We start from the raw sequence: 22007 nt of genomic DNA, 5'->3' as shown, positions 1-22007 counted from the left end.
CTTGTGGTGGGCAAGTCACCAGCTCTGCTCCATGTGACAGGCTGGCATCCCCTGCGCCATCCTCGGTGACAGATTTACTCTGCCATGATATTAAGACCAGACCACAAAAATTTTTGCAGAGCTCACTTTATCCCCCTGGAAGGATGGAAGTCACACAAGTGACAACAACAACAGAGAGAGAACGAGGACTTTGGGGTTCTGCCTGAGCTCACCCACCCAGGGATGATTTTGGTAACCTGTTTACAGGCAGCTGAAGAATTCTGGCTTAGGGGATACAAAACACTTCCATGAATGCCTCACTGAATATGCATCTCATCACTTATTGCCAAGGCTATGCCACAGAGACCTGGAAAATTCAATCCCTGTATTAATTACCTCCCAGACAAAACTCTCAGTGCAACCTAAAACTAGGAGACACAAACGAATCCTTGGGGACTACTGTTACCTCTTATTTCAAGCAGTAACCTGTGTGAGAAGGGCAGCAAAATGTGAATGACACACATGCAGAACTATTTCTAATTTTCTGAATTCTCCATAAAACATTAACTGGTCTACAAACTAGAGGCCAAATCAGGTATGTGATTAATGTGCAATAAAGAAACCACACTCCCAGGGCAACTTGATTGCTTCATCTCTGAAAATATTTCAGGTGAGTTATACATTGGGACTATATACTGCACAACCCAGCTCTATATCTAATAAGAATTAATTTGAGTAAAACTTCACCCAGTTTATTAAACATTTGCACAGTTAGATGTTTTTTTCAAGACTAAATAAGGAAAGGTATTTGAAAAAATTAAAACTTAAGATTTTTAATAAAAGAATAGGTCGATTCACGATAATATTAGTTACTCAGCTTGTACTGAGTTTATATTTATTGGTATAAAGAGGAATTAATCTAGACCAGCAGAAGTAGTTTGTATTTACTGGTGTAAAAAATTCATCTAGAGAAGGAGAAGACGAGGAAGACAATGGCTCTTATAAGAGTTAGAACACATCAATTAAAAGGTTGTTTAAAATTGACAACAACAAATCATATTTAGTAAAAAAAAACCCAAAAACACCCCTGTTTTACTCCACTGTACTTTAAATATGCAACAGATCAGGCAGGGAACAAAGAAGTCAGAGAGTGCACTTGTATGTGCAGTTTTTCTGGAGATCTGCCATTAAAACCAGCTTGAAGCTGCATTTCTGAGAAAAGCTTCTGACAGTGGATGCTCTGGGGCTGAACTAACCCACTGCTGTGACCCTCTGCACCTCCTGAGGCACATTTTCAGGCAGCAGCCAGGTCCAGCCTCTTCATCTGAGCTGGCTGGGAGTATTTTTTCCAATAGGCTGCATCAATTTTCAGCCCAAGGTATGTTTGGTATTAGAATGTCTTAGGGTACAGCCACATGAATAAATTATTTTAGGCAAAACTTGGAGGTCAGTTGCCCAGCAAAACCACCTCTACTCATCATCTCTCTGTGGTGTATGGTGTGACAGATCCCAGGGACCTGGCACGTTCCACAGGAAACCATGGCCAGGAGTGCTGCTGGGGAGTTGCTGACATGGTACAAATACACATTATAGATTACTCAGTTCATTTCTTCATCTGCCCCTACTCTTATTTCACGATCGCACAAAAGGATTTTTAAAATCTTGTTCTTGCTTTTTGCTTTTCTTTTTTTTTTGTTAAATACCAGTCTTATGAAAGAAGCTGGCAATGGTATCAGCTTTAAACATTAACCAGCCAAGCTGGACAACTTGGTATTTGCTTTAAGTAGAACAATACTTTTCACATTATAAAATCCAGCCATTTTCCCAAGAGGAAAATAGAGAGCAAGACTGGTACCTACCTCTCCTACTGTAAACTTTTGACTTTTCTCTTTGAACTCAAACCTCTACATACAAAAGCAAAATAGAAAAACAGGGGGAAAAAAAGAAAATTCTACTGGAAGCAAAAAGTACTCTACATTTTGTTTGCCTTACTATTATCTAAGTAAAAATGGTGAGATGTTAATAAAAGAGAAGCTGACAGGGCCATGCCTGAATGCCTTCCTCAAGTCCTCTTCCAGTTCTTTGCTGAATTTTACCTGCTGTTTGCAGAAGATGGGAGCTGTAATGGGACATGAGCATTTGGAAGCTGACCACTTAAAGCACAAGCTAGAAGAGGAGTATGGCTCAATTATAGCTCTATCAGGAGCACTAATTAACCATTAAGAGAAAAACAATTAGAGAGGGGAAATATAAAAATCAATGCTGTAAAATAGACACAAAGTTCACAACCTTCTACAAGACCTTCTGCCAGCAATCTCCTGACCATGACTTTCCCCAGCCATTGTGAGCAGCAGACCCTCAGCTTTCCATTAATGTGGGTGGAAGTTCACCCAGGAAGCATCAAAAAACTCTGAGTCAGATCTGTGAATCAGGGCCATGAACCCCACACATGATGGAAGAGAACAGCAGCACGGGGTTAGGGAGCTCTGCCACCTTGGGAAGCTGGATCCTGAGACTCCTGTCAGTAAGAGACAAGTCCTGGATCAGTTTGGGATCCAACAAATGATGGTCTAAAAAATGTCATAACCTAAAAGGGCTCAGGGCTAGGTGTGCATGTTTTCTTTCGAGAGTAATGGTGCTGTTTGCTTTGTAGAGTGAAGGGTTTCATCAGACACTGCTGGATGGTTGAGAGAATGGATTCAAGAATAGGGAATCACTCCCAGAGAGGGGCTGGAGCAGAGGGATCAAACAAGTTCTGCATCAGCAAAAAGAGAGCCCAGGAGGGTCTAAGGAGCAGTGTCAGATTATCAGGTCACTCAGTCATTGATGAGAGGGATCTCCAGCAGAACAGACAGGTCTAAGCAGAACATCTGCCTCTGGAACTGTCCCTGGGTTTGCTGTCCCTGGACACAGGAAAAAAAAACAATCCTAGTGTCCTCCACAGAAAGTCTGCACCCCTGTGAAGTTTGTGTTCCTTGTGTGTGATGTTAACCTCCTGTTTATTTCAGGAAGCAAACCTGGATTTAAGCCTGGGATGACTTGAAAGTTTCAGCTCTGGAAGAAGTTAAATGGGATTGAGTGCAGGGGTGATCATTCCAGACTCAGTCAACATCCACCATTTCCTTCTGCCTAAATCAGAGATGCAAGAACTTCAAAAGTCTTGTCAGGGACCCTGATTGAATGCTCAGCTTTGCAGCAAACCCTTTAAATTAGATTAGAATTTTGACTGTTCCAAGCTTAAATGTTCACATCCATTTTACTTCTGTTTTTTATCAGTATCCATTAACACTAAGCTTATTTATGTTTCAGCTTGGGAAAGTACACGATGGACACAAAGTAGCCTATGATCCTTTTCTCTTTATTCCCAAAGGTCAAGGTTTCTTTCAGAAATTGGTAAAAAAAGACCTTTAATCTGCTAAATTGTTTTCAAAATCCAAAACAGAGAAAAAAACCCACACTTTTGATGGATTCAGATGCTTTTTGCTAAGCACTTAAGCACTAGCAGTTCTGCATTGATTTATTTTATTGTTTTATTTAGTGAAATGTCTGGGTACAGATATACACATTAACCTTTTTTTTTTCTCATATTTACTGTGTCGCCTTCCTTGAAACAGGAACTACAAGTGCTTTGATAAATGGACTGAAAGGTTGTCTGGTTACCCCGTGGCTTCTGCTTGTGTCCTTGCTGAAATGCTGTTCTGGACCCTTCTGCAGCAGTGCTGCTCCGTGACTCACTGCAGTTACTTCTGTGCCTTACAAAACAATAGTTCACTGGGGATCCAGGGCCTCAAATGAGCTACAACCATTTATTCCACCCATTTATTTTTACTTCTCCTCCAGTGATAGATATTCACTGTCACAAAATGCCAGTTTGTGTGAAGATTATAAATCTTGCAGGACATCCATTTTAACTTTGCACTTGATAACGCAACAATTTGCTGCTATGGAAAATTAAATCCCTTAAAGCTCATCACACTATGAACTAACTCTTTTCATGTTTAAAAAAATGAAATCTAAGCCCAAAAGCCATACAGTTACCTTCTAACCTGTTGTTAATGGTGGGAAGTGACAGGTGCCTTAAGGAAGATCACAGAAATACAGGAAACATACAATAATTTACACCAAAATGTCCTCCCAGCCTCCAGTGAGATGAAGTGCAAGCAAATTTCTGTTCTTACTTTCAACCAACACAAGAAACCAAGTCTTCAGAAGTGACTGATACTGCAAACAACCCACAGTGATCATGAACAAAAGCTCATTTGTGCAGTAGAAAATAAATTAGAATGACAAGTTAGAGACCAGTGCAAGTCTCTGACAAGAACACTGGAGTTTTTAAAGTCTCAGAATTATTCCTTTAGCTCATAGCCCTTCAATCAACAGTTCTGGCTCCTAAACAAACATGTCTCAGATATTACTTGCAGCAGAATCTTATTTTAGGAGACTACTGAGACCTCATCCCAAACTGAACAGTTGGGAATTGCACACATGGAACAGCCATGCCACAAATAGCAAAACAAACTCTACCCCTACATGGCACTTGAGAAAAGCCCTCCAGGACCCCCAGCCATGCTCTGATGATTCCCAGGCAGATCCAATCCCTGACACTGTGGCCCCTCACACACACCTTAAGGATTTTCTTATTTATTTATTGCATAATGCAGTTCCTTTTGGAGATTTCCCCTTTTCCCCATTATCTAAGTGTTCCTTCTACATCAGTGAAGGCCACTACCAACAACAGCATCATGCCTGCAGTTCAATAAATCCTCTGCAATACCCCTGAAGTTGGAAGCAGATTCACATTATATGGGATATGCATTCACACACTATTTAAAACATATTTTTAAACATTTGAATAAGCAAATGGGTAAATCCTGAGGACCTTACCCGGTGTTTATTCAGCCCTTACTTACTGAGACAAACTCCCAAGGAGAGAGTAAACAGTGAGAAAGGACCTCAGGCCTTCACCCACAGCTGTAAACAATGAACTCAGCATAAACTGTGATTCCCAGCTGACACTGGGAGAAAAGCAGCAGCTAATGCTTCTCCCCACTTTGCTTACAGAGGGATTATATGAGAAGAGATTTACTTTCTCCCTAAAAAAACTTGCCCCATCCAAGATATTGCCCCATTCACAGCTGGAAGAGCAGCAAGGTTAGTTGAAGAACTACTGATTCATGAAATGATGAATTAGAAATGGAGAAAATTGGAAATTATAAGAGGCCTAATGACCAAAGACTGATGGAATTTGTCTGAGAAGGGAAACTGTTGCTGTTAAGAAGAATAAACATCACTGCATCCATACCCCCTTGACCATGGAGCCCTTGATACTCAGCACTCTCACATCACCTTGTGTTGGAAAGATGTTTGTCTGCACAGCTTCAGCTTTGTGCTCCTAAGTGCAAGTGAGGGAACTAAGGAAAGGCTTTAGTAATCTGACAGAATCACAGAGCAAACCAACTCACTAAACAAAATATGGGATTTTGACCTCAACTTTCACAACACTCACTGCAAATAAGGCTAATTCCAAAATTTTAAAACTAACAGAAAACTCTTAAGTTGTTTTTCATACAATTATTGTATTCCCTTGAAAATTCCATTTCATTGTTCCAGGGCCCAGAAACAATTTCAGAGATGACTAAGAATATCCCTTATCATATCTAATTTAATTTCTATTTTAGTTATTGTTTTACAGTTATTGTAAGAAAAACAGCAGAAAATTGAGTCCTTTTTGTTGTCCCTGAGATCTAGACACACAGAGCGAGCAGGCTGTTCAATAAATCCATGCCTAATCACAAAAACAAGAGAGAAAAGGGATCTGGAAAGGTCATTCATTATACATTTGTATGCTTGTGATGTGAGAAAAATCCTCTATGCAGCTCTCCTTGGAGCAGAGCACTCCAGGAAGACACTTGGGGTTGCTCAAGATTTTGGGCTTCAGGCCAATCCATCCTTCTGGATCTAGAGGGAAGAGATCAGATTTGGTTACCCTGCAGCCTTGATGGGAATGTTGCCTCTGTCAGATCTGATAGCATCACTTTGAAGAATACAGGAAAGGAAAACCAAAAATCTTATGTTACAATGAAAGGCTGCTGCTGCTGGATTTTCATGAACAAAAATTAGAATATTATTACTTAAGCAACAAATCAAAAGTAAGTTGCTTTGTTCTGTCCCCAACAATGAAGTGATGCTGTCATGTGAACATCAGTGAAGGAAGACAAACATTTAACTTTCCCAGAATCACGTAATACGGAATACAACCTCCTTCCTACAACAAAAGAAGCAAAATCCCTCACATCCTATTAAAATATACAGCTGTTACAGTTGAGAAGTGAAGGTGTAAGGTGGACTGAGGGCTTGATCTAATAACAGTCAATCCCACATGGCTTTAAGCAGAGAGGTCCAAACTAGGCAGCCCACTATTTCCAGCAGCCAGACCAGCTAAATCTTCGTAGTGTCAAATGTAAGAATGCAAGAAGCTCAGTCTCTCTTGCTCACTCTTCCTAAGGCAAACCATGGGGAAAGGAGTGAAGAACACGAGAGGAGCCCTATTACCACTCAGACCTGGAAAGCCCAACATACGGACACTGCAGAAAGAATCATGGAATCATAGAATGGTTTGGGTTGGAAAGGACTTCAAAGATTATTCAGTTCCACACACTGCCATGGGCAGGGACACCTTCCACTATCCTAGGTTGCTCCAAGCTCCATCCAGCCTGGCTTTAGACACTTCCAGGGATGGGGCAGCCACAGCTTCTCTGGGTTAAGTATCCTGAAGGCTCAGTATCCTAAATCCAGCACTCTGATCCTCTGTGTCACATAGGACAGCTTGCAGTGAACCACAGCATGGAAAGCACTGTGTGTTGGAATTTTCAGTGTTTCCACTGATGCCAGTGAGTTGCCTCTCAAGTATAAGCCTTCATGGTTCTCCAAGCAGAGCATTTTTCCAAGCCTTCCCTTTGTCGACATCTATTATTTGAGTCTTTGAACTCAACTGATGTGTTCACAAAGGCAAGGAGAGTTGAATGTACAGTTTTGTGGGAATGTTACTGAGCATTATCTAGTTTATGTACAATAGAGATCAAATTCAGATATGTTCCCTTGCACAGGTTGCTTACCAGCAGAGTTCTGGGGTGCAAAACTTTGATGTCTCTGGACTGGCATATGCTAAATAGGAACGTCCCATTCTCCCCGTCACCAAGGCATACCTGAGCTTTGAATTATTCCAGGCCAGGAACAAAGGAATCTTGCTCATAACAAAAACTTTTAATAACTCGCTGAGAAAGCCTCCCTTTCATCTCTGCCAAGCTTTAGGAAAGGCTGGGAGGCAAGCAGAAATAAACATTGTACAGACTCACCACTGCTGGCTCTAAAGTAAACTCTCCAACTTCCTATTTACATTTCAAGATCTTAAGCTTTGTGGTTTACTAGTTCTGCAAGTAAGTGCTTTGGGTTTTGGAGGCTGCCTGCACATGATCTCCCACCACTACTGAAGTCTTCCTAGCTTTTATTAATATAATAGGGAGGTCAGAAAAGCAACAATCTTTTATATGCCCTGCTAGCAGAAATATTTTACTTCTTGCTTTTTAAAAACAAAACAAAGCAAGCAAAGCATACAGTGGCAAATTAATGCCAGCAAAGGGGATATTACAGTTGTGTTTGTTTCTTTTTGAAACTGAGGACGCTGGAACATGGAATAAGAAAGTTTCATTAAAAAGGGTGTGGAGGAGTTCTTTGAGGGACAAGTAAAAGAAGGCGGCAATTTTAAGGATTTATAACCCTTCTAAGGCCATGGGCTGAAAAGACACCTGAAGAGCTCTGTGACCTTTTCTACATGAGCCTAAATCTGTGTACACTAAGGGCGACCTGCAACAACAGTTGTGAAGTAAATGTGGTTTTCATTTCATGCAGCCTTCCCTAAATGTAAAACATCTTCATTAGCTGGGCAGTCAGCACTGTGACTGCTGCCAAATGCAATATAGAAAGCGGCAGAACTGTGCCGAATGAGGACAGAGCGAGAGAAGGGCTCCTGTGACACTCAGCTCTTTCTCCCACTCCAAAGACTCTGGCTCATGTGCAGAACAGGCTTTACAGGGGAGAGGAATATTTAAAAAGCAGGAGGGCAGGCACTTGTCAACTTCATATAGCTCACACAGATCATTTTCCAAACTTGCCCAGGTTGCCCCATCCTCACTAGGTTTGCTTTTGGTTTTATTTTCTTCCCTCCTGCATTCTTCCTCTGACCGTCCCAAACCCAGCGCCTTTCCCCTGGTCAGGAGAAGGACAAATTGCTGCCTGTGCTGCAGGCTGGGTGGCAGCCAGCTGGCAGGGGCTGTGCTGCCTGGGCTGCTGCCCCGGGCCCCGAGACCGCACGTTCCGATCAGGGATGCCTGAGCTGGAGGGAGCGTGCGGGGCACAGCCCGCGCTACCGGGATATCCCTCTGGATCCCACAGAGCTCCGATCCCTCTGGATCCCACAGAGCTCAGATCCCTCTGGATCCCACAGAGCTCAGATCCCTCTGGATCCCACAGAGCTCCGATCCCTCTGGATCCCACAGAGCTCCGATCCCTCTGGATCCCACAGAGCTCAGATCCCTCTGGATCCCACAGAGCTCCGATCCCTCTGGATCCCACAGAGCTCAGATCCCTCTGGATCCCACAGAGCTCAGATCCCTCTGGATCCCACAGAGCTCTGATCCCTCTGGATCCCACAGAGCTCAGATCCCTCTGGATCCCACAGAGCTCAGATCCCTCTGGATCCCACAGAGCTCAGATCCCTCTGGATCTCACAGAGCTCAGATCCCGCTGGATCCCACAGAGCTCAGATCCCTCTGGATCTCACCGAGCTCAGATCCCTCTGGATCCCACAGAGCTCAGATCCCTCTGGATCTCACAGAGCTCAGATCCCGCTGGATCACACAGAGCTCAGATCCCTCTGGATCCCACAGAGCTCAGATCCCTCTGGATCCCACAGAGCTCAGATCCCTCTGGATCCCACAGAGCTCAGATCCCTCTGGATCTCACAGAGCTCAGATCCCGCTGGATCCCACAGAGCTCAGATCCCGCTGGATCACACAGAGCTCAGATCCCTCTGGATCCCACAGAGCTCAGATCCCTCTGGATCCCACAGAGCTCAGATCCCTCTGGATCTCACAGAGCTCAGATCCCTCTGGATCCCACAGAGCTCAGATCCCTCTGGATCTCACCGAGCTCAGATCCCTCTGGATCCCACAGAGCTCAGATCCCTCTGGATCTCACCGAGCTCAGATCCCTCTGGATCCCACAGAGCTCAGATCCCTCTGGATCTCACAGAGCTCCGATCTCTCTGGATCCCACAGAGCTCAGATCCCTCTGGATCCCACAGAGCTCAGATCCCGCTGGATCCCACAGAGCTCAGATCCCTCTGGATCCCACAGAGCTCAGATCCCTCTGGATCTCACAGAGCTCAGATCCCTCTGGATCCCACAGAGCTCAGATCCCGCTGGATCCCACAGAGCTCCGATCGGGCACTGCCTGCTCAGCCCTGCTTTCCCCTCAGCGCACGGAGCTGAGGAGTCCCTGGCCCAGCGATTACTCCAAAGGCTGCTGCTTTAACAACGTGGCATGTTCTGAAGAGGAGACTCTGGTATCAGAGCCAAAATATACTGAATCCACTTGCTGGTCTGGCTCCCACTGAGATTAGAGATCAGGCTCCGAGAACACTTTGAGCCAGCATGTCTCTGCTGTCTCCTCTCCAGGATGTACTGCAAAGGACACGTACTGTGCATGCTCTGGGGGTGGAAACGTGCTTAACACTCTATTTGTGTGAACAAAGCTGGCAGCTCGGGAGGATATTGTGGAGCAAAGAAGCTCTATTGTGTTTGCCAGTCATCACGAGAATCAAATGAACAAATTTAGAATAAGCAAATTGGGCTTGAGTTCCTTTAGCAGAAAACGGCTCAAAGGCTAGTCAGGCTTAGTGAGAGAAAGTATGGGATATTCTTTCTGAAATAACCCATAGTAAACATTGGGACAGCAAAACCATCTGCTCATTTTGCTGTTCATGTAGTTGCTCTGTCTTTTAGATCATGCATTAAATCTGAAAAGGTAGAAGATAAATTACTTCTGTTTCTCCAGTTGTAAAAAATGACTAAATTATACAGTTCAAACCACATGCACATTATCACCTAGGGAAAAAAGAACTGTGCACCAAGCCAGGTGAGTCCATTCCCAATACCAAGTCACAGAAGTAACAAAAACAGATGCAAAAGAAGAAATTGCACCTACATTTGAAGGGATTCCTTGACAAGCCCCAAAAAGAGGTGTTGAGTACACAGAATTGGTAAAGAACCAATGACTGAAGAAGAACACAGTCCACACCACCAAATGAAGACAGAAAAAAAAATAAAAAAAATCAGAGACTCTGGAGAGAACAGAACACAAACCTTGTTAATTTGGGACTCAAAATACCAGCAGATTCAGACTTTCCCCATTAATAAGCTAAAATTAGGCCAGACCATGTTCCCATTAGAAGCTGCCCTGCCTACTTTCTTCAGCTGGAAATCACAAAAGGTGTTGGGGCAAGAACAACAAATATTTTCACGGTGGCACAACGTTTCCCTGCAAAAGCACACTTGTGTCCAGGACTGGGACATGGGAATACAGAAATCTGTGCCTGAAAATCACCTGATCACATAGAGGTTTCAGAAGAAAAAGGATTTTTGAAACCTTTAAAATACCCCATAAAACCCTAAGACACTGGCAGGAAGACAGGCTTTTAGGGAAAGCAACTACCTTATTCCCAGAAATTAGGGCATGTCTGTTAGACCCATGCAAACTACAAGTTAGGAATAACAGGCAAGTTCCTGTTTCAGGGCCTCAAACCTGCTGTGATTTTGCTGGGAAAAACTACTCACACATTTTGTGTAGTCACCATGGCTACACAAGGAAAGGCTCCTGAAAGTTCCAAAGCCAAGTGTGGGTGCTGGAGCTCAGAGCCCCTGCCTGCAAAGCACGATGGCAGTGGCAGCCCACCCAGGAAAGTCAGGGAATACTCTTGGGCACAGAGACCAAACCTGCAGGGATGAATCCCACCCCCAAAACAAGGGACAATCCTGCACAAGTGAAAGAGCAGCTTATTTACCATTCCAAATGCAAATTCTACCCATGTCTTTTGCTAGGGCAAAGGAGGCAGCAGAGAATCATGTAAAATGCATAACTGTCCAAAAATATTCAGAAAACCATCTTTTCTTTTCTTTTTCCTCATGGATAATGGATGAGCCCTGAGGTGGCAGTGACTTCCAGCAACCAACAGCTCAGACCTGGGCTGGGGTCAATAACCTCATTACAACATGCATTTTGCTGCTGTCATGAGCTATTCAACAGGAACACAAAATTCTTTGTGTGTGTCTGATTACCCCAAACTGTCAGTGGTTAATTCCAAAAGCGCATCCTCACTTTAAAATGGTAGTTCTACCACAAATTAAACTATTATAGCCATGAGTAAAATTAGGTTCCACATTTGTACTTTCTAAAATATCAAAGGCATGATTAGCCAAGTCTTTTGTCTAAGATCTCATAAGTCCTGGAGGTAATGAAAACTGGGTCGAGGAGCAGTTTCTCTGAAAGTTTAAAGTAAATGCTGTGTTCAAGCATTACCTGCTCCTGTGACTCATGGAGTACTTGGTCTAGAGAATGGAACTACTGTACCAACACACAGATACCAAGAGCAGTCCCCCTGCCCTGACCAGAGGAGGAGGAAGGGGTGGAAAAGAAAGGCATTGCAGATGATTTTGAACAGTTTCCTGTTATGGCCCCTTGAAAGAAACCCAGCCGTACTTTCCCCCTGCTTTCTGTTTGCTGAATTTCTCCTGACAGTTGGCTCCTTCGTTTGCCAGAACCACAACAAAGGACAGCCTTGAGTTTCCACACAGGCCATTTTCTCCCTCTCTCCTCTCTGATCATCTCACAAAGGTATTATTGTTGCTGGCTCACTGGGGCTCAGTGCACCTGAGGCACATCAAAGGCACTTTTTAATGCCCGCCTGACCACACAGGTCTCTCTCCCACTGCATTAAATTAAACTCGATGATTAATCTCTGTAGCCCTCAGGGTCCCTTGGTGCACACAGAGAGAGAAAATATATATTTCTATCAAAACACAAGTATAATATACTTTCATTTTATAGCCCTAATTAAAAAAAGGAACAGCTAATTTTGGCCAAATGCAGCTGCATATAGGTCTCATTAAAGCACAAATACAACTGCTCTGTGTGCTCCATGTTCACTTCATGCAGCCTGTGCAGGTAATAGATAAAAGAACAGAAAACTAAATCCTTTCACAGATTAGATCCAGAGAAGTTTAGAATTTACTTATTGTCTGCTGGCTAGAGATTGTTATACCCCTCCCTGTGCAGATGACTGAAGGCAGGCAGTTAAGGAAATGATTATAAAATGCTGAGTAGGTAGATTTAAGTAAAAATCTACTTAAATGTAGCAAAAACTGCACAAGCACCTATTCCTGAGTTTGAACTGAAGTGATTAAAAGCCTTAAAAGGCTCATGCAGTCTGTGTTTGACTCTGGGGTTGCTTTGATGACAGAACAATCAACATGGATTTTATCACATCCCTTTTGCTACATTAGCATATTTAATGGAGCCACAACTCTCATGGTTGTGGAGAGTGCACACAAAACATATTAATATTGAGGTGCCATGCTCCAGTTTGGGAAGCCAAACAATCTACTATTGTGAACTGGGTGTATGTTAGAACTTACCAATGTACAAATATCAAAAAATTAATAAATAACCACACACATGTCCTCCTCCAGGGCTGGCTGTACTAAAGAATGAGCCAGAGCCAGCTGGCCCACTGCCAGCTACCCAACATTGCCCTTAGACCTTTGGGGGAAGCTGCCTGCAAGCTCCTCAGCTCACTGCAGTCCAGTACTACATCTCTATTAACTCATTTTAGCAATTTAAACTAACTCAGCTAAATGAAACAGGTTAGAAAGAGTTCATTCAAACAGCTTCTACTGAAAGGGCAGAAACCTCCATCAAAAAACCTGGAAATAATGAAAGCAGTGGCCAAGCTTGAAGGGTGACTTCTCCCCCAGGGTGCCTCACCTGCCCTGTGACAGACAGACAGGTACCAGTGGGATTTTTCAAAGACAGAGCAGCCAAGAGTGATGAAGTTTGAAGCTTGAAACTTTTGTTTAGGAAGGAACCAAAATATATTCCAGCTGGTCTACGGGATTTAAGCTCAATGCTCTGCTTCACAATAGTGGGATTATTCATGTCTTTAAATTCAATCACGTGCTAAAATGCTTTGTTGAACCACAATCTGTGTGACAAGATCACCATTTATTCATGTTCAAGATCACCATGGATTCATACTGTTACTACAGAGACAACTTAACTTATTGTTAAACTTGATGTTTTATTATCAGCCTCCTTTCTTTTTCTCTCCTGGAGCTTTCTCCATGAAGGATGTCTGTCCTCTCCAACACCTCTAGCACTCCCAGTGCCATTTGCTCCTTTTGGAAAAATCCAAGTTCTAATAATTCTAAATTTAAGACCAAAATGAGTTTTAAATAAAAAATGTGGCAGAAAAGAGTACTTATCTAAATGGAATGCACTCAGGCTCATACATTTTAAAACAGTATAAATTTCAAAGGCAGACACTAAATTTTAATTGCAATCTCAGAGAAAGCTTTTGTATTAATTCACTGAGGAAAAATTAGCAAAGTGAAAACTGCTTATTGGGGGGGGGGTTTCTTTCTTTTTAGTCATGATATGTCTCATAATTCTGTACACCATGGCAATTTGCAGAGGGAGAAGGATTTATATTGATTAAAGGAAGAGGTGGGGGAGCAGGGCTGTGACTGAAGACGGGCACTCCTTTTCCAAACACACTCTCCTGTAACACATTAGTGACAGCCTTGTCACAGATAACTCAGGCTCAGGCTTTGGCTCAGATTTCAGGCTGCTCTTTAAGCCACTCTGGCATCGTGGTTTTTACTTTCCATGTCATTTTTCAGTATTGATTTCTACTACTATTAAAGTTCTTGCTTAATAGCAAATGCACAGTAATTTATAATTAATATCCAAAGGTAAAGATAGAGTTACCAGAAAAAAAAGTCAAGGAAAAAAGAATGGGGCGAGAAGGACAAAGGTCAATTTTCCCTTCAAAAACATAAGTTAGTAAATTCTGCACAAATTAGGATGACACATACAACCTACCCCCATGTGGCACGAAGATGTTCCACAGATCACAGCGACTCGGGATGTAATCGGCTGGTTCTCACATGGAAGGTTATGTCCTTTCACATCTGCTCCAATTACTCCTATTAAAGTAAAATTAAAATTCTTTGTTAAAGAAGAACAAGCCACCCTGCACCAAACAGACCTTTTCTGCACTCAAATAATTGTTGAGTATCTCACATCGCTGCCACAAATCAAGAAAGTCTACTTAGCCAATAAAGGAAATAATTTTATCCATCAGAATAAAGTACTTATTTCAGATATAAGGACCCAAGATGATTTCTTCTAAATGCATGTCTATCACCATGATTTTTAATTGTTATTTTACCTAGAAAGTGTTATTTAACCAGTCATTTATTCTCTTAGGTAGCTCTGAGATGCAGAATAAAAGTGCCCTGCTGTACCGGCAGGCTGCAGATGTGTTTATTTGTTCACAGTTTATCACGAACATCCTGGTTGATGTGTTTTGTCAGGGGATGAGTTGGAGAAAGGGGTAACTTGGCAGGAGACTGGAAGGCTGCCAGCTTTGTTGTCTTCACTGCTGCTGCTGTTCTGTCCATGTCAGAACCATCTAAAGGCAGATTACTCCTCCCCTTGGAGGAGCTGAGCTTGGCTCTGAGGAGCCTCTGCGTGCAGGACAGCACAGGACGGAGCACAAAGTCAGCACCACTCAGCCTGCAGCAGAAAATACACCCAGGAGATGCCAGGGAGAAGCCAGGCAGACCCACAGCTGAGCCTCAGAACACATCCCATCCTGCTTGATTCACTTCAGGGGAGGCTACAGAGGGAATCTGCCCTCTCCTCCTCCTCCTCTCCCAGGCTGCTTCCTGGCACCACATTGTGCTGCACCCAGAAAAATGCAGCAGCCAACAAGTAACATTTTTACACTGGACTTTTTTTTTCTTAAATATCACATTTCAGCTGGCAAACTGGTCACCAGACTGTGCATTTCCATCTGCAAAGCTCGGTTTGGAGACCAGTATGTCAATACTGATTAAATAAAAAATCCCCTTCCCCTTCCCCTTCCCCTTCCCCTTCCCCTTCCCCTTCCCCTTCCCCTTCCCCTTCCCCTTCCCCTTCCCCTTCCCCTTCCCCTTCCCTGTAGAAGGATCAGGAAAACATTTTCTGGACATTGTGAAAGATGCCAAGTGTTAGGGCTGGTTCACATCCTACATTTCATTAACATCCTCTTGTTTAGATCATCACTGCAATGCTCTGTTATCAAATCAGTCTGGTGGGGTTTGTCTTACTGGGATCACCATGGTTATCCTGGTATTTCCATGGTTGGAAGTCATTTAAATAATCAGAAAATTAAGGACTAAAATGTTACAGCCTTAAAAAATCCATCCTCATGCCCCTTTAACTAAACTGACTTCTAACTATGAAGTGGCACAGCTGTCATAAGGAGAGTTAGGAACAACAAAAAGCTAAAAGTAAGCCTTCTACTTCATGCTTTATTTTTTCACTCCTTCAACATTATGAATGCATATTAGGAATTTTGAATAGGGCTGTCTACAAGGCAAATTCCTGTACTAAGCAAGACTGTATTAGAATTTCTTGAGTTAAAAATACTGTTCACACTTGAAAGGGAAGAAATCTATTAAACTAGATAGCATATGCTGCAAATGTATTTTCATAAACAACATAAAACTGAAGAGATCTTTTTAATTGCTAAGAAAATATACATTCTGCAAAACACAAATTATGGCCCTTTTTGGAATTTTAGTCAGTGGCTTCACCAGTGTTTAGAATTGTTAGAGTCCTCCTATTTGTGATTAATTAAAGTCAGACAGCAAGTAAGTCTGTAATATTGGCTAAAAGTTATATAATTGCTGATATAAGTCACTGTCACCTTTAGCTTAAGTGGAATTTTTCATAGTCTGAGGCTGAGAACAAGAAGTCTGTGCACCACACAGAGGAGAGGACAGATTTTTAGGAAGGCAAGCAGTGCTTAGCAATGTGTACTTCTGGATCTCTTCCACAGTGACACGGTATTTCAGACACTGCTCCATAAATCATCTCCTTTTGTTGAAACAATCTGATGCCTTTTGAAAAGGTGCAATGTAAACAGTATTTTTATGAGGCCAGCCCCATAAGCCTGGCCTCCCATCCTCAGAGTTTTATCTGTACACTCTCTGAAATTGGTACAGTAGGTCAAAATGCAAGAGATGACTTCTTGGATCCTCACTTTTCCATAAGAGGTATCAGACAGACTGATGCAGGAGCCACACATGACCTCCTCAAACATACACACTAAACAATTCTCTACCTTATTCTACTCAAAACTTTATTCTATTCAAAACTTTGAAGCTTTCATAAACTTCAGGAACCTGCTCAGCCAAAACACACTTCACATCCAGCCAAAAGCAGTTCTGAACTGCATCAAAAGTTATTAACACTGAAAACAAGATGCCCACCATGTCATTCTGGTTTAGCCTGCAGGATATTTTCTTTACATATATCTGCACTCTTTGACTCTCCTTTTGATCCTGCTGTCACTTTTGCTATCAAAATCTTTCTATTTTTGCTGTCCTTTCTACTAAGTTTCCACAGCATTTCCAATGCATTTATTACCCTTCCCAGATTAAAGAAGGATGAGTTCCACTGTAAATCCTCCTCTTGTCCCAGACTGCTGTGACTGAGCTGTGGTGTGATTATGATGCAGGTTCTCCCACTGTCCTCCTGACTCTTCCCTCTGTAATGCCCCCCTCTCTCTAACAACAACCTGTGTGTTGTTTTTCTCCTCCTGGCAATCATTTCAGGAGTCTGCTGGTGTTTGTGGTGCCATCTGGGAAAGCATATTTGGATTAGCAGACTGTCTCTATCCACTGAAGCTCTTTCCTGAGAGATGCCAGCAGCTGAGTCTTTCTAATGTCAGAGTTTCTTTACAGTAGTCTGCATCAAGGAACAGATAGTTGCTCTCTATTCTTTTTAAAATTCAATTGATTGATTTCAGCACATGAAAAAATGGGCGAACTTTTTGTGCTCTGGATCCATAATGATGCCAATTAAACAAGGACCTTCCACTGCCACTTTCACATGCTCTGTGACAACCCAGTTTTGCAGCAACTACATTCTTTCAGGTCAGATTATCACTATATTCTTTTCCAAGAATACAGAATTGCCAGGGCACAGTTTTCAAGATGTTTTCATGCAATTAGGATACTGACAGATATTTTTAAGTCAGTCACAACAAACCTACAAATATGACACTGAAGCTCAGTCTTCCTTTTTGCACACAGAGCTACATCTAATCCTTTCCAGGTAGCAAGAAAAGCAACCTCCATGATTAACCTCACCAAAAGCAAAGGGATTTAAACACTAAGAATATTCCAGGCCACAGTTTCTAGAAGGATAAATGAGATTTAAAACAGTACAAGAAGTTTGAAACAAAACTGGTATTTTAGCACCTAATCATATTTCAGTTAGATCTAGAAAAAAACCTCTGATGAGCAATAGATTTCCATTAAAGAGTACTGTTTCAATAACACTTGAAGCTTCCTGAGGTAAGGCTGTTTTCTAAACCACCAAACTAAAAAAACCCTCAATTTCCTGCTGAAAAAGTTACACTGAATCTCTTTGTTATAGACTGTATTTGGATAAGGACAAACAGCGTAATAAGAAAATGAACTTGTTGGGCCCCATCAAATATATTTCAGAAAAGATGAACCTGGGCTGAACATCAGAATATTGTGTTGGAAAAGAAAAAAAAGTCAAAGCATCAGACCTTAAAGCTTTGAATCATGAATCACTTCTAAAGCTAGTAAGAATCCTAACTATGAACAAGCCTCAAACATAAGGCTTCTCCCTCAGAATGGTTGTTTGGTTGTTGTTTTTTTTCCTTGCCTATCCTCAAAGATTTGAGCAACAGAAGATGCAAACTCTCAGCACGTTGGCATTCCAACACCATGGTGTTTCAGTCAAAAGTGAAACAAGCAGAAATTAACATACAATTTGCAAATCCAGCTGAAAAGACATATAACAATGATATATTCCCTCTCTGGAAACAGATTTGTAGCACTAGTAGTTATTGTGATGATTTTGATTTGGTGTTTTTTAAGAATAGCATCGGAGCAAATGGCTGGAGAAAAGCAGTCTGTGACAAAACTGGCATTCTGAAATTAAGTCAACAATTCCAATCTCCAAGAACAGCAAATCCATGGGTGAGTACCTAGTCCTCCAGCATGTGCATCAATGAGAGATGCTGCCACTGCAATCCCTGCGGGGAGACCGAGATCTTTCGCAGCGTCTGGCGTTAGACCTTTCCCAACAGCTTCTCCAGGAGACAAGACGTGCTGTCCTGGGCAGACACAAGACAAACCAAACATCTGTCAATTTACTAAACAGAAAAACAAATGTGTGTGTTACTGCAATTGTTATTGTGTTACTCCCTTCCTCGCCCTCCAGTTAAGCCTCGTATCTATAAAACAAAGAAGTGCATCAAAGAACTCTGTGTGATGAATTATCTTTCATCATCTGTCTGCAGATTACACACAACCGTGCCCGATCAGACCGTCCCATGGCAATTTAGAAGTTCAAAAGCATTCAATATCCTATCTAGCCACAGAGAAAGATTTCACCACAAGCAATTAAATTCTGCTTGGCATCTCTCCAGGAGATATGAAATGCAGAAATCCCAGGTTCTCGTGGAAGGTGCTGCCTGCAGGCGTTCTCTGGGCATGGAAGGAGATTCAGCTCAGTCTGCACTCACAAATGAGCACTGCACCTGTTGCACAAGGAATGCACAAAGAACTGCCCAATTTTTTTTTCCACTTCCATCCTTTCCAGCAGTTCTACTAGGAATAAGGTGGCTATAGCAACAGAAACTCTGAAAAAGAAACTGGCTTAAACAGCAAATTCCTCCAGTTGCAGCTGTATTTCCTCACAGACTTAAATAATCCCTTTCTGAGCCTTCTCTGGCCTGTGCAGTATGAAGAAAACAAGAACACAACCCTGCCCTCCCTGCCCTGTCACAGGGAGCCCAGGGGCAGGTCCTGCCATAACACACACTCAGTTTTGTCTGAGCTTAGAATAACAAATACAGATTCTTTCAAGTACCAGCATTTGGGGACACCCCAAGAGTCTCCTCTCAGCCTCCCACAGCTGGAGAAGTGAGACAGAGCTCCTGGGACTGCACATACTCTGTATTTATCCAAAGGTTTGGGGGCGAGAAGCAGAAAGCTCAGTGGGAGTTCCCACAGACCTCCCTGCCAACACCAAGGGTTTTAGTACTTACCTGGAGTGTTTACTAAATTCAACAAATCTGGGAAGAGTTAGAAAAACTCCTTTTTAAAATAAAACAGGATAATATCCACAGTCAATTTTATTGAGAATGTCTCACCTGAAGCATGTTCTGATATGTAGAAAGGACATAAAACATCTTTCACAACAGACATTAATTAAGAGGAACAGCAAATCATAAAATATCAGGAATACACTAATTCCCATGAGTATAAACTTTTTAAAATGCAGCTATATAACCTTACTGTTGATGAGCTTTGTGAAAAGGAAGGAGCAGGCTCTGCATGGGCACTCGTTCTGTCATCAGGATTTGCCTCCCCACCTACACAAGTGTAAGTCAGTGTGGAATGGACAGAGCCTTCACTCAACCACACGGGCACAGATCTGGGAAGGGAATTATCATTCTCATAGTTCAATCTTCACCAAAAAGCTAGAAAACTCAGCTAAGCATCAGCATGCTTAGAATCTGTAAGTGTAAAGCTATTAAACGATAAAAGAAGAAAACACAAAAAGCAACCAATAAGGAGACACGATTAAAAGTGAAGTTTTTGAACACAGATTGTATTCCAGTACTGCACTGGGAGGGAGCAGATTCTTACTTGTGCAAAACACAGCACCTTTAGAAAGCCAGGGGCAGCTACCATAAAGGTATTCCACAGCTACACACCAGCAATTCAGCAGCAGGTGCTGCCACTCTTAAATCTGACCTGCCAGGGGGAGAGAAGCTGTCAGAGGGGAGGGAGGCAGGCAGGCAGGCAGGGAGGGAGAGCTGCCTGCACACAGACACGCAGTGAGAGCAGGACAGGCCGCGCATAAAGGAGGCACTGAAAGGCCCGAGATTCCTCAAGGCTCATGCCAAAGTAAATGTATTCGAGTCTTTTGTTTACAGTAGTCTCCTGTGCAAGTCATTTACCTTTGCTATAATGACTTCCAAAATTAGACCTAAGCAAACAAACCCATAATGGCTGAAGCTGGAGGACTTTCTGATTCACATTGGTACAGCTGTTTCACTAATGCAAAGCCTTAATCCACAACCTTTCATTTGGGACGAGACAGGCTATTTCCAGCTATTTTTTCCCCTATAAAGCAGCGAGTTTACAAAAGGAAAAAGCTGTCTGAATCTCTTCCTTCTCTTTTATCCTTCTTCGAAGACTGATGTTAGAGTTTGCTGTGATGGAGCTTTGTTTAATGAATTTATGTGCTACCAAAAACTCTACCTTTTCAGGTGCTTCCCACAGGAACCAGCTATTTACCAGACACAACACACGAGGCAGATAATGCATCTTCAGTTATCTTTAGTGACCCACATTCACTGTATTGGCTCACTAATATTTAACAGAACAAGGTACTTCAGGATGTAGCCCCTTTTCAAACACCAAAGCTGAGAGCAGCCAGGGCCCAGCTGATTCCAGCACAGCTTTTCATATATCTCATAGAACAGGGCTGCACGTTGTGTATTTGGCTGTATAAGTGCATAAAAATATGAAAAGAAGAAAATTCAAAGATGTCCCTTCACTGAGACCCAAACAAACCTGAATTTGGATGCAACAATCCCTTGCTGAAATCCCAGAGGCCTCAGAAAGAGCCACAATCCAAGGGTACATCCCATCCCCATTTCACAGCCCCACCCAAACTGAACAATTAAACTGCTTTCTGATTTAAAAGACAACAGAGAAAACAGATATCCTATTAAATAAGTGCTAGAGAACATGCACTGAAGAAGTTATCTCATTAAACAAAACAGTGTTGAACAGGCATCAAAGGAAACAGGACCTTAGTAAAAAAAAAGCACAGTCCTTCCTAATGTAGTAAGAAATGTAAGGGCTTGTCCCCCTTTGTGTTCATTACAAAACATGTAGATAATCTCTATTTTTTTATGTTTCATAACAATTCTCACAATGCCAAAAGTCTGGGATATGCAAGGAATCTCAATAAATAATATACATTGCCCCAAACCTATCTCACTCACAATACATTATCAAATATCCCTCTCAATTACAGACAATACTCACATTTAACTGAGATGTGTATGGCTGATTTTCCTACAATTTTTTACCCCAGCTGAGTAGCCAAAATAGCACTACGATCAGAAGGAAGCAGAATAATGATGCTGATTGTAAAATTATAGTGCTAACTTTTTCTTAGGACTGAATGCATGGTGGTTAAAAGATGTTAGGAATAGTGAGATTTGGGGCTTTTTTAACCTCCAAATAACCTCCATAAATCTTCCTGGTTGGCAGTTAAAGACTTCAAAATTTTCATTGAGGAAAACCAAAACAAATTGTGATATTATACGCCAGCTTATTTAAAAGTGAGGAAAATGGTTAAACAAAATCACTTTGGCTTTCTTTGCTTCAAAATTCATCTCTGTCTACACGAGCTGCCACAGTAGCTTGAGGCAAATCTAATTTGGGGCCTTTCCATCCCACTCTCCCAGAGAGCCTTTGGCTGAACTACATCTTGACTACCTAATGTGTAAATACTTCAGGCAGATGTATTAGGCTGCTAAACACTGGCAAAATCAAATCAGGCAGATCCTGGTTCATTAAGCT

General features: G+C 42.2%; 1 protein-coding gene across 14 annotated transcripts in view; it reads right to left on the bottom strand.

Annotated features, from left to right (window-relative positions):
* FGGY (FGGY carbohydrate kinase domain containing) overlaps window positions 1–22007 on the bottom strand; it is a 279434-nt gene that overhangs the window by 48980 nt on the left and 208447 nt on the right. For 12 of the 14 annotated variants that reach the window (XR_015273696.1, XM_086841676.1, XM_086841677.1 and 9 more), the window contains 2 exons: window positions 18386–18514; window positions 14194–14297 (listed from right to left, as the gene is read on the bottom strand). Coding sequence is in view for 13 of the 14 variants with exons in the window: in XM_086841676.1 (XP_086697802.1) it covers window positions 14194–14297; window positions 18386–18514 (233 nt within the window). In the remaining variant the exon portion in view is untranslated. The remainder of the gene's footprint in view (window positions 1–14193; window positions 14298–18385; window positions 18515–22007) is intronic. The other 2 variants (XM_086841682.1, XM_086841672.1) reach the window with 1 other exon arrangement.

Source organism: Cyanistes caeruleus, chromosome 9 (assembly GCF_971803275.1).
Source record: "Cyanistes caeruleus chromosome 9, bCyaCae1.hap1.1, whole genome shotgun sequence".
In the NCBI taxonomy this organism is placed as follows: Eukaryota; Metazoa; Chordata; class Aves; order Passeriformes; family Paridae; genus Cyanistes; species Cyanistes caeruleus.
The sequence above is the reverse complement of the archived record's forward strand: the minus strand, read 5'-3'. Positions and strand labels throughout refer to the sequence as shown.